This window comes from Strongylocentrotus purpuratus, unplaced genomic scaffold (assembly GCF_000002235.5).
Source record: "Strongylocentrotus purpuratus isolate Spur 01 unplaced genomic scaffold, Spur_5.0 spur5_scaffold_20, whole genome shotgun sequence".
NCBI lineage: Eukaryota > Metazoa > Echinodermata > Echinoidea > Camarodonta > Strongylocentrotidae > Strongylocentrotus > Strongylocentrotus purpuratus.
In genome coordinates this window covers 45361720-45374727 of record NW_022145606.1, presented here as the reverse complement: position 1 = coordinate 45374727, position 13008 = coordinate 45361720, and the positions used below count along the sequence as shown (strand labels likewise).

At 45.6% G+C, this 13008-nt stretch overlaps 1 protein-coding gene across 1 annotated transcript; it reads left to right on the top strand.

The window, feature by feature from the left end:
* The first annotated feature begins 7141 nt into the window (after positions 1-7141).
* LOC115927748 lies at positions 7142-12862 on the top strand. The gene has a single exon (XM_030993996.1). The coding sequence runs from the start codon at positions 7142-7144 to the stop codon at positions 12860-12862; it is 5721 nt and encodes a 1906-aa protein (XP_030849856.1).
* The last annotated feature ends 146 nt before the right edge of the window (positions 12863-13008 follow it).

Genomic DNA, 13008 nt, shown 5'->3' with positions numbered 1-13008 from the left:
GCCCTCTATATAGCAAACAATGCCTAATCAGTGACCATGATCCTCTTTATCTTATGTTAACTGAGAGCTAGCCTATAATCTAGGCGGAGTGCCGAGCTTTTTTCTTTGCTGCTAGACTAACCCTAAGCAGAACGTCTGATATGGCGAGACTACGAACCGTGAGTCGCGAAGCGGCTCACCGCCTATAATCACTGGTCTAGCTAATCAATATTCATATATATTCAAAATGGCGGATCTATGAATCATTCAACAGCCCTACCAAATAAGGTACACCTATGTTACGTTCGACCAATCAGATATAAGAAACCGCAACGAAAAAAGATTGCGCTCGTCCATTACTAAATAGGGGTAATAAAAAGGAAGAAGGGGAGATGAAACCATAAAAATCTTTAAAATGATCATTTTACTACTGTGAAATATCAAAAAATTAAAAAATTGTAGTTTTATGTGAATAAATGTTTTGGTAGTGCCAGTAGTGCCACTAGTGGTACCGGTAGTTTTTACGGCGGTACTTTCGTTCTGCCAACGGCAACGACTCGAGTCATCATGATCATAGAATTCGTGGTCGCGTAGAAAATCACAGCACAAGGGGATTGCTTGGTATATTGCACTCTTTCCAAAACCAGTAGGTAATGCAACAAAAATATCCCTGCCGGCTTCAATAACGCTACGAATAGCGGATTCCTGCAGTTCTCTGAATTTTCCATTAGGAATGCCTAGTTTGTTGGCCGCATATGATAAACTTTCTCGCAGAAGATCGTCGTCGCATGAACTACCCGCCATCTTGGATGAAGAAAACGACGTAATGTCACGTGATTTATAATATGCATATGCATAGACTCTTCTCCATACGTGTCCCAAGACGAAAATCCAATTGAAACCAATTGAACACCAATTGAAATTTCAATTGGTTTCAATTGGTTTCAATTGGTCTCAATAGGTCTCAATAGGTTTTAACAGGTTTCAATGGGACCTCAGATGTTTTCAATTGGTCCAGATTGGCCCCATTGGACAAAATTGGCCCCATTGGACAAATTGGCCCCATTGGCCCCATTGGCCTAGGCCCCATTAGACTTTAATGGGTCCCCAATTGGTTTCAATTGGTCCGGATTGGCCCCATTGGACAAATTGGACCCATTGGCCTAAGCCCCATTAGACTTTAATGGGTCCCCAATTGGTTTCAATTGGACCAATTGGCCTTAATTTGGACTTCAATTGGTCCCATTGAAACCAATTGGCCAATTGAAACCAACAAATCTAGGCATCTCATGAATATTCATTATCACTTTATACGTGTCACAGAAAAATAAATTTATCATGATTTGTTAAGCAAATTATGACAATGCACATCAATTTTGTGATTTCTTTATTCCTTCAGCAATTATTAACCAATAGATTATTTTGTCTGATCATGTTACAATTACATTCACGTTTTAGCAATAGATATATTGATTTATATATTGATTATATGATTACTAACCAAAAAACAATATACATATTTAGTATATATATTTGTACGAGCCCATGTCAATGTAAATGAAACTCTTGAATTCACTTCAAATGACCTTTGTGATGAAGTTAATGCAAATGAGATTGGAATATACCTAATTGGTGGACAGTTGCCAATATCGATAATTTATCACTGGTTCTTCTAACTGGATCGATTTACCAATTGAATCCCCATGGAATGTCCCCATTGAATCCCAATTCAATACCAATTGGCAATTTGGAGTAAATGGAAAGTGAAACAATGGGTACCCATTGAAACCAATTGGCGATTGGTCCCCATTGGAACCAATTGGCAATTGGTCCCCAATTTGGAGTAAATGGAAAGTGAAACAATGGGTACCCATTGAAACCAATTGGCAATTGGTCCCCATTGGAACCAATTGGCAAATGGTCCCCATTGGTTTCAATGGGTACCCATTGTTTCACTTTCCATTTACTCCAAATTGAATTCAATGGGGACATTCAATGGGGATTCAATTGGATTTTCGTCTTGGGAATTTCTGATTGGTTGAGTTCATTTCGTATTCATGAGGTTTTTTCGTACGAAAAACTGCCACGGATTCATGGTCGATAATAAAAAAAACAACGACTAAAGCTAGACCAGTGATTATAGGCGGTGAGCCGCTTCGCGACTCACGGTTCGTAGTCTCGCCGTATCAGACGTTCTGCTTAGGGTTAGTCTAGCAGCAAAGAAAAAAGCTCGGCACTCCGCCTAGATTATAGGCTAACTGAGAGCTGATTTGATGAGATAAACACCTCTCCCTTCCTACTCATGTGTGGGTATCTCTCTCTCTCCCTCCCTACGTCCCTCCCTCTCCCTCGATCCCCGCTCATGTGTGGGTGTCTCTCTTCCTCCTTCGATCTCCCTTCCTACTCATGTGTGGGTGTCTCTCTCTCCCTCCTTCTCCCTTCCGACCCATGTGTAAGTGTCTCTCTCCCTCCCTCTCCGTTCCTACCCATGTGTGGGTATCTCTCTCTCTCCCTCCCTCCGTCCCTCCCTCTCCCTCGATCCCCGCTCATGTGTGGGTGTCTCTCCCTCCTTCTCCCTTCCTACTCATGTGTGGGTGTCTCTCTCTCCCTCCTTCTCCCTTCCTACGCATGTGTACGTGTCTCTCTCCCTCCTTCTCCCTTCCTACGCATGTGTACGTGTCTCTCTCCCTCCTTCTCCCTTCCTACTCATGTGTGTGTGTCTCTCTCCCTCCTTCTCCCTTCCTACTCATGTGTGGGTGTCTCTCTCCCTTCTTCTCCCTTCCTACCCATGTGTGGGTGTCTCCCTCCCTCCTTCTCCCTTCCTACCCATGTGTGCGTGTCTCTCTCCCTCCTTCTCCCTTCCTACTCATGTGTGGGTGTCTCCCTCCTTCTCCTTTCCTACTCATGTGTGGGTGTCTCTCTCCCTCCTTCTCCCTTCCTACTCATGTGTGTGTGTCTCTCTCCCTCCTTCTCCCTAATTCCAACTCATGTGTGGGTGTCTCTCTCCCTCCTTCTCCCTTCCTACCCATGTGTGCGTGTCTCTCTCCCTCCTTCTCCCTTCCTACTCATGTGTGTGTGTCTCTCTCCTTCCTTCTCCCTTCCTACCCATGTGTGCGTGTCTCTCTCCCTCCTTCTCCCTTCCTACTCATGTGTCGGGGTCTCTCTCCCTCCTTCTCCCTTCCTACTCATGTGTGGGTGTCTCTCTCCCTCCTTCTCCCTTCCTACTCATGTGTGTGTGTCTCTCTCCCTCCTTCTCCCTTCCTACTCATGTGTGGGTGTCTCTCTCCCTCTTTCTCCCTTCCTACCCATGTGTGCGTGTCTCTCTCCCTCCTTCTCCCTTCCTACTCATGTGTGGGTGTCTCCCTCCCTCCTTCTCCCTTCCTTCTCATGTGTGTGTGTCTCTCTCCCTCCTTCTCCCTTCCTACTCATGTGTGTGTGTCTCTCTCCCTCCTTCTCCCTTCCTACCCATGTGTGCGTGTCTCTCTCCCTCCTTCTCCCTTCCTACTCATGTGTGTGTGTCTCTCTCCCTCCTTCTCCCTTCCTACCCATGTGTGCGTGTCTCTCTCCCTCCTTCTCCCTTCCTACCCATGTATGCGTGTCTCTCTCCCTCCTTCTCCCTTCCTACTCATGTGTGTGTGTCTCTCTCCCTCCTTCTCCCTTCCTACTCATGTGTGGGTGTCTCCCTCCCTCCTTCTCCCTTCCTTCTCATGTGTGTGTGTCTCTCTCCTTCCTTCTCCCTTCCTACCCATGTGTGCGTGTCTCTCTCCCTCCTTCTCCCTTCCTACTCATGTGTGGGTGTCTCCCTCCCTCCTTCTCCCTTCCTTCTCATGTGTGTCTCTCTCCTTCCTTCTCCCTTCCTACCCATGTGTGCGTGTCTCTCTCCCTCCTTCTCCCTTCCTACTCATGTGTGTGTGTCTCTCTCCCTCCTTCTCCCTTCCTATACCCATGTGTGCGTGTCTCTCTCCCTCCTTCTCCTTTCCTACTCATGTGTGTGTGTCTCTCTCCCTCCTTCTCCCTTCCTACTCATGTGTGGGTGTCTCTCTCCCTCCTTCTCCCTTCCTACTCATGTGTGGGTGTCTCCCTCCCTCCTTCCTACCCATGTGTGGGTGTCTCTCTCCTTCCTTCTCCCTTCCTACTCATGTGTGGGTGTCTCCCTCCCTCCTTCTCCCTTCCTACTCATGTGTGGGTGTCTCTCTCCTTCCTTCTCCCTTCCTACTCATGTGTGGGTGTCTCTCTCCCTCCTTCTCCCTTCCTACCCATGTGTGGGTGTCTCCCTCCCTCCTTCTCCCTTCCTACTCATGTGTGTGTGTCTCTCTCCTTCCTTCTCCCTTCCTACCCATGTGTGCGTGTCTCTCTCCCTCCTTCTCCCTTCCTACCCATGTGTGCGTGTCTCTCTCCCTCCTTCTCCCTCCCTACTCATGTGTGTGTGTCTCTCTCCCTCCTTCTCCCTTCCTTCTCCCTTCCTACTCATGTGTGTGTCTCTCTCCTTCCTTCTCCCTTCCTACTCATGTGTCTCTCTCCCTCCTTCTCCCTTCCTTTTCCCTTCCTACTCATGTGTGTGTCTCTCTCCTTCCTTCTCCCTTCCTACTCATGTGTGCGTGTCTCTCTCCCTCCTTCCCTCTCCTTCTCCCTTTATACTCATGTGTGCGTGTCTCTCCCTCCTTCTACTATGTCGCTTTTACCTTTTTCATTTTTGCGAACGTATTATTATAACTATTCGAGCCTTCTTTTTTCCAATGACATTGTCAATACCAGCAAATATACGGAAAAATTGTTCATCAAATTTAATAAAAGTTGTCTACAAAAACATCACATAAAACTATGTTATAACAAACATTATTTCTGTCCATTAGTACAACATCGCAATAACCCACACCCAACATTCAAACAACAATTCAAACTTGAAATATACCGATTAGATTTCTTTTACATCATTTTTCTCTGCGGTATTTCAATTTCAAGTGGACACCTTTTTTTTTCAAGGAAAAAAAAATTAAAAAACTTGTTCGACGATTAGTAAGAGAAACATTAATTACAATATTTGTTCAACAATACTGAATACATGCATTATAAATTATATTCATATTTACAAGACAAAAACTCTAGATATTAGAAAATACATAAAATCATATGATTATAACTATGCGAGTTAAAAAGAAATTTCATGAAATTTCCCAAAACCTATAATCTTGCTTCTTAAAAGTTGGTCTGGACCATTTTACTAATTTCAACAATGAAATAGAACCTTTAACGACTAAAAATCTAAATGAAAATGCATGAAGAGGCATGTAATTGCAATGTAAGTGCAATGTAAGACCTTGGATGTTTTCTAGACTGCTTTAAAGACTGTCAATACTACAGGGCCAGAAGGGATTAGACCACCTGTAAAGGCACTTCATACACCGTGCGGTTGTAATTGTCTATTTGGCATTCCATAATTTTATCGTCTGCGAAGATTGTAATTTTTGGCCCAAAACTGGGGCACGTTATGGCGATGGAAAAGGAATTGCATCGTTAATCGGCATATTATTTATGCCTGCCTGAGACTTTGGTAACAAGTGGCACAGTGTTTTTACGGGAATCTAAGGAACAAAGTGAATCAGCAAGCCAAAGAGTCAGCTTTGACCATGATGAAGAGACTAGATTCAATAAAGCTGTTTTGACTATTGTTTACCCAGTATGAGAACACGTGCGAGCTTTCGTTTGTTTGTCGTCGTAGTCCGGGCAGGCACAGTAAAAACACTTCCAACGTAGCGTCAAAATGGCCTCATCATCATCAACAAGCCTGATTATCAAGATGGAGCCAATAAATAGACGCTAGACATTTGAGTTGAGTTCAACATGACATTTCAGCTGGATGAACCTACGAACATACATATGTAACTACGTTTGGCGACGAGCACAGGATATATGCTAGAGATCAGCTAGAATTGCACCATAACGCATGAATCTCAGAATCTGAGTGGATGTTGATGGATTTTGATTTGGATTGTGAAACGATGTTGTGATCCAGTCATTTCTCATATGTCTCAATAGTTCGAGGTATGTAGAGCTGTGTATGGACGCTATGCAGTTTGATCTACACTAATGTTACAGTTACAATGAATTATGGTTGCAATGCAGCAGTGTCATCGATTTATTATTGAGGTGTATTATGGACGCTAAGCTGGAATCGGCCACAATCGTTATTATACACTGTTATAAAATACGTGGCTTTACCATAATTTGCACCAGCAGTTGGCATGCAGCCATAATGTAACAGGACTAAAGCCCAGTGTAGATGTTAGCGGATCAGCCAAGCCCAAGTTCAAGACTATTCTGTGTCAGCCTCTCGTAGCAGCCCTAGCATAATTTATGAACTAGCCTAATCCAGCTGAAGTCCAGCTTGAACAACAGCCCGGGAATCGGCCCGGTCAAGCCATACAGCCCGGGAGCCAGCGTGGTTTAGTCTTGTACAGTCCAGGTCCAGCCAGGTTTGAACTTGAAGCATAAATCAAGCCAACAACATTGAATTTATAAATGAAACAATGGATCTGAACTTGATGAAATAAAAGTAGTTAGAACCAGAGCTATAATAGGCTCTGTGAAACTTCAAGACTCTTGATAACAAATTAACAGAGGTCAAGTAAAAGTTGAATTTTAATAACTATTTCATGTATAGTAGTCTATTGAAAAGTGTTTCCAATATGATTCTGCAAATACTGCATGTTTTGTTTGCAGGTAGCCAGCATTAGTTTTGTGCTCAAGTGACAAGAAAGTTAAAGGTGTAATTTCATTACAAAGTGATATTGACATCGCAGTTCAGAGTCAAGCAAGGAAGGAATATGTGGCGATGTTGAACTTTATCGCATGATCGCGTGGTCTGCATTCAAGCCCTTTTGATAAGCGAATTTTGAGGCGTGCGTAAAGGCTTTATTGGGAGATGTAAAATCAAATTACTATGGAGTATTTGTAATTGCATTAGCAAGAAGCATTTTAAGCGGTTTTACATTGATGAGGTTGGTAGGCTTAGCGCTGTAGCTTTGCTTAAATTGATGTTTGATTTCACTCTAGTTGCATGACAATTTAATTTGGTCAATTTGCTGTACAAGGTGCAAGTGCATGGTTTAGCATAAGAGGCCAGCTCCTTATTACACTTCTGTTGTGTCAAAGCCAATTAAACATGGCAGATTCAAGAAAGTCATCAAGGGAGAGGCAGCCCACGGAAAAAATGGCCGCTCTTCAGGCCTCTGAAGAATCAAAGACAGAGCGGAAGTTTTTCAAGATGTATGGCTCCCTTAAGGCCACAGTAAAGGCAGCTAGAACAATCATTAAGACAGAGACAGAAGAAGGTCCCATCAAACAACAGATATCCATACTGGAAGCTGGAGAGAGGGAATTGATGGAAACCTACGAGATTTTGAGGAGACACAAGGTCCCCATAAGAGAGGCCACCACGAGGATGGACCGTGCCAACGCAATGGTCAGAGATAGCCTCAACGCCTTGAAAGAAGTTCTGGGATCCCTAGAAGGTCCTTTTGACGCCGAGGATCGGAAGCAGATAGCGAAAGAATTCTTGAAACAAGCATATGCTTCATCGGTCTTCAGCTCAATTTTAAGCGAAATGGACCAAGGGGTTGAAACCAGCCAACTGCGTGGAGCCACACCAGTAATTGACATTGATAGCAATCCTGGACAGCCTGTAGAATCTCGTAACACACCATCACTTCTTCCTCAAGACAAAATGTACCCAGGAGTTGGAGTAAACCAACCACCTGAAGGTATTCAAGAGCAGGCAGCAGAACCTCCTGCCAAGACGTCATCTCCTTCCCCTCAAGATGAGATGGGCCCAGAGTTTAGAGCAGGCCAGCTACATGATAGTCTACCTGATTCGCATGTGGAACCTCGTGACAAGACACCACTACAGCCGCCTCAGACAACGTCGGTTGACGTCCAGGGCTTATGTAAGGCTTTAGCAGACAACATGTACCACACAAGACTTCCGATGCCAGTGCCACGCACCTTTAGTGGGGATCCGCTCGAGTTTGTAGAGTTCGACAAAGGTTTCAAGACTTTGATCGAAAACCGTGGCATACCACCAACAGAGATGCTGTATTATCTGAAGCAGTACCTGACTGGTCCGGCAAGGGAGGCCGTGGAAGGTTCCTTTTTCGGGGACTCCAAAGAGGCATATGATGGGGCATGGAGGTGCCTTCGACAGAGGTATGGTCATCCTTTTAATATCCAACAAGCGTTCCGGAAGAAGCTAAGTGCTTGGCCGAAGATATCCTCCAAAGATGCCATAGGTCTTCAGAAGTTTGCGGACTACTTAAAGTCTTGTGATGATGCTATGCCATATGTCACTGGCCTCCAGGTGCTAAACGACTGCTATGAGAATCAAAAGATGATAGCCAAACTTCCAGACTGGCTGATTAGTAGCTGGAATAGGGTGGTATCAAATGAGTTGGAAGGCGGCAGCTATCCTTCATTTTCTAAGTTTGTGAAATTTGTTGCTAAGGAGGCAAGGATAGCCAACAATCCCATTTCTTCTCTAGGTGCCCTGAAATCTGAGGACTCTCAAAGAGAATCAAGTCCCAAGACCTTCAAGATCAAGCGAGAAGCAAGAAATAAAGGATCTGCTTTGGCTGTCAACACCAAGGAAAGTGCCAAAGGCAAGAACATCCCAAACCAAGTCAAGAAGGCTCCAAAACCTTGCTGCCTGTGTAGTGAAACTGGACACAAGTCCGAGGACTGTGACAAGTTTTTGGCCAAGCCACTTTCTGAACGCAGGAAGTTTGTTCAAGAAAATCATGTATGCTTTGGTTGCTTACAGAAGGGGCATTTTTCTAAGGCATGTAAACAAAGGCTGAAGTGTAGTACATGTGGTAAGCGCCATCCCACGGCTCTTCATGAGGAAAACCCTATGATAAGAGAGGACAATGCGCACAAGAGTGAAGGAGCTTCTAAGGACAGGGCTACGTCTTGCCAAGTCCGTTCTGGAAAACAAGCTAGCACTTCGATGATTGTACCAGTGTGGGTCGCGGCAGAACAAGCACCATCGTCAGAGATTCTGACTTACGCCCTCCTGGATACCCAGAGTGATTCATCGTTCATTCTAGATGAAGTAGCGCAAGCCCTGAATGCTAAGCAGCAACCCATACGCTTAAAGTTATCTACTATGACTTCGTCATCGAACATTGATTGCAGCGTGACCTCAAGTATCTTAGTTAGAGGTATGATGTCGCCCTCCCAGCTCAAGATAGGAAAATGCTATACGCGTGACTTCATACCGACTGATAGAGAACACATCCCAAGCAGAAGTACTGCTGAGAAGTGGACTCATCTCCAAGATGTTGCAAGAGAGATGCCAGCACTTCAGAGATGCGAAGTCGGCCTACTGATAGGCTATAATTGCCCAAGAGCTCTGACACCAAGACAAGTAGTTACTGGTAGCGATGTAGAACCATTTGCTATTCGAACTGACCTCGGCTGGAGTATTGTTGGCTTTGCCGAAGAAGAGAATGCCATGGACTTCAGTAGCCAGTGTGGGAGGGTTTCTACTCGCGAGATACCATTTCCGAAGCCAAAGGAGATCATAGGGTTGCTTGAGGCAGATTTCGCAGAGGACAAATCGCCGGACAAAGCATGCTCTCAGAATGACCTACAATTCTTGAAACACCTTGAGACCAACATTGTACAATGCGAGGATGGTCATTTGCAGATGCCGCTGCCCTTCAAGACCCGGCCAAACCTTCCAAGCAACAAAAGGTTGGCAACCGTTCGATTCGAACACCTCCATCGAAAGCTTAAGAAGGACGAAGCATATAGAAACTATACAAGCTTCATGACAGATATCATAAATGGTGGCTTTGCAGAACAAGTAGAGACCAAGGCGCCGCCTGGAGAAACAAATTACATACCACATCATGGTGTGTATCATCCAATGAAGAAGAAGATGAGAATAGTGTTTGATTGTTCCGCGAAGTACGGCGGCACCTGCCTTAACGATCATCTGCTCAAGGGACCGGACATGATAAACTCATTGGTGGGAGTCCTTTGTCGGTTCAGGAAGCACAATGTAGCAGTGCTATGTGATGTTGAGAAGATGTTCTTTCAGTTTAGGGTCGCTGAGGATGACCGAGACCTCCTGCGCTTCCTGTGGTTCCAAGATAACGACATCAACAAGGAGCCAGTGGATTATCGCATGAACGTCCATCTTTTTGGTGCCGCTTCTTCGCCAGGTTGCGCCAATTATGGCTTAAAGTATCTGGCTAGACATTGCAGCAATGAATTTCCATTGGCATCTCGTTTCGTCGAGCGCAGCTTCTATGTGGATGATGGGCTGGTGAGTGTATCCAGTGAAGAGGAAGCCATTCAGTTGGCCAATGAAGCCAGACAACTTTGCAGCAAGGGTGGCTTACGTCTCCACAAGTTTGTTTCGAATTCTAAGGCAGTTCTGGAGAGTCTGCCAAAGTCTGAGCGTGCCAGTGATGTCACTGACTCAAACTTGGATTTTGAGGATCAAGTAGAGCGTGCTCTGGGGATAGTTTGGAATGTGGCCACGGATGCCTTTTGTTTCAGAATTTCCCTGAAAGAGAAACCAATGACACGGCGGGGAATTCTGTCCATAGTCGCATCCCTTCATGACCCTCTCGGATTTGTGGCTCCGGTCGTTCTCGATGGCAAGAGAATCCTTCAAGAAATGTGTCGTAGCGGGCTTGGGTGGGATGATCCAGTACCCGAGAACCTGCAATCAAGGTGGGAGCAATGGTGTAAGGAAATCCCGCAGCTAGAGGAGCTAAGAATACCTCGGTGTTATCATCCTGCTGAGTTTGGTGATCCTGTAACAGTGCAGCTACACCATTTCTCGGATGCCAGCAAGTCTGGTTATGGCCAATGCTCTTATTTGCGTCTTGTTAACCAGAAAGGAGAAGTTCACTGTTGTCTGATCTTCGGCAAATCAAGGGTTGCGCCAACCAAGGTGGTTACAATTCCCAGGTTAGAGTTGACAGCGGCAGTTGTGTCAGCTAAGGTGCACTCTATGTTGAAAGAAGAGCTAGAGTATCATGATGCCGAAGATTTCTTCTGGACAGATTCCCAAGTAGTCCTGGGATACATCCACAATGATGCGCGGAGGTTCCACACGTTTGTTGCTAATCGAGTCCAGCTAATCAGAGATAGGACTTCTCCCGACCAATGGCATTATGTCTCGACTGATCAGAACCCTGCTGACCATGCTTCCAGAGGATTGAGCGTAAGTCAGCTGGGTAGCACAAATTGGTTCCAAGGACCAAGCTTCCTCTGGGAGAAAGACTTTGCAGTAGGAAGTATCTCTCCGACACTCGCCGTTGGGGATCCGGAAGTGAGAGCAACCAACCTATCAACAACTACTCATTCGGAACCGTTGAACCTCCTCTCGCGCCTTACCAGGATCTCTAGTTGGAAGATGATGATCAAGGTATTGGCTCGTCTACGGATGGTAGTGAAGGGAGCAAGACAAGGTTCCTTAGTTCGTGAGAGAAAGGACGCAGAGCTGTTCATTCTGCGGTTAGTTCAACAGGAAGCTTACCCTGAAGAAATCAAGGCTCTGACGTCGGACAAGACCGTTAAAACGACAAGTACCATCCATGACCTTGACCCAATAATCCTTGATGGGATCATGCGAGTGAAGGGCAGACTTGGCGAACTATCGACAGAAGTGGCTCACCCTGTTATCCTGCCCAAGCGTAGCCCTATCACTCGGGCGATTATCCGCCACTTCCATGAGGACATCAAACATCAGGGTCGAGGAATGACGCAGAATCACCTGAGAGCCAATGGATTCTGGATTGTAAACGGATCTAAAGTCGTTGCAGAGGTATTGCGAAAGTGTGTGTCATGCAGACGTCTTCGTAGGCCTCAAGAAGAGCAGAAAATGGCAAACTTGCCAAGAGATCGAGTAGAACCTTCGGCTCCTTTCACGAATGTGGGTATGGATTGTTTCGGTCCTTTCTTTGTAAGGAGAGGTCGTTCTGATATTAAGCGATATGGGCTTATATTCACATGTCTCTGTTCAAGAGGTATCCACATTGAGATGCTCGACGACATGACTACCGACGTATTCATCAATGCTCTCCGCTGTTTCATAGCAATTAGGGGAGCTGTCCGACAGATTAGGTGCGACCAAGGCAGTAACTTCGTAGGAGCAAGAAACGAGCTCCAATCTGCATTGAGAGAGATGACTTCAGACCAAGTGAATACGTACCTTGCAGACCAGCAATGTGAATTTGTCTTCAACGCCCCTCACTCAAGTCACGCAGGTGGCGTGTGGGAAAGACAGATTCGAACCGTCAGAAGTGTCTTAAGGGCTACCATAGACCTGTGTCCAGGAAGACTCACAGACTCCGCTCTTCGTACCTTGTTTTACGAAGCCATGGCAATCGTCAATAGCCGACCGTTAACAGTGACCAATATGAATGACCCAAGTGCGGATGCACCTCTCACGCCAAACCACCTCCTTACTCTGAAGAGGACGGTTCCGTTGCCCCCTCCTAGGCAATTTGTGAAGGAGGATGTGTACACGCGTAAAGCCTGGAGAAGGGTTCAGTTCTTACTAGAACAGTTCTGGTCAAGATGGCGGAGAGAGTACTTGTTGGGACTTCAAAGACGACAGAAATGGACGATGCCCAGACGGAATTTACAAGTGGGAGACATTGTATTGCTCAATGACGATGAAGCTCCGCGTATGAAATGGCCAATTGCGATGGTCGCAGAAGCCACTCCTGATGAAGATGGTCTGGTCAGACGGGTACAGGTGCGCGTTGGAACGAAAGACCTTGACAACAAAGGTCGTCCAAACAAGAAGCTTGCCGAATACTGGAGGCCGGTTCAGCTCGTACTGCTTCTGGAAAAGGTACCTCCATAGAGCAGGTATGTATGTACACTTGAGATTGTTTGGAGCGGGTACAAATGTTTGACCTTGCATTTGCACATGTACTTCGTTTTCTGGTACAGTTTAAAAATTTAGGACTCAAATTCTGATCTTGTTTGCTGCGAATTTTAGATACACAG

Bases quoted from the DNA above. Each gene is read 5' to 3' on its own strand.
- LOC115927748 (XM_030993996.1), top strand. From the start codon at position 7,142: ATGGCAGATTCAAGAAAGTCATCAAGGGAGAGGCAGCCCACGGAAAAA.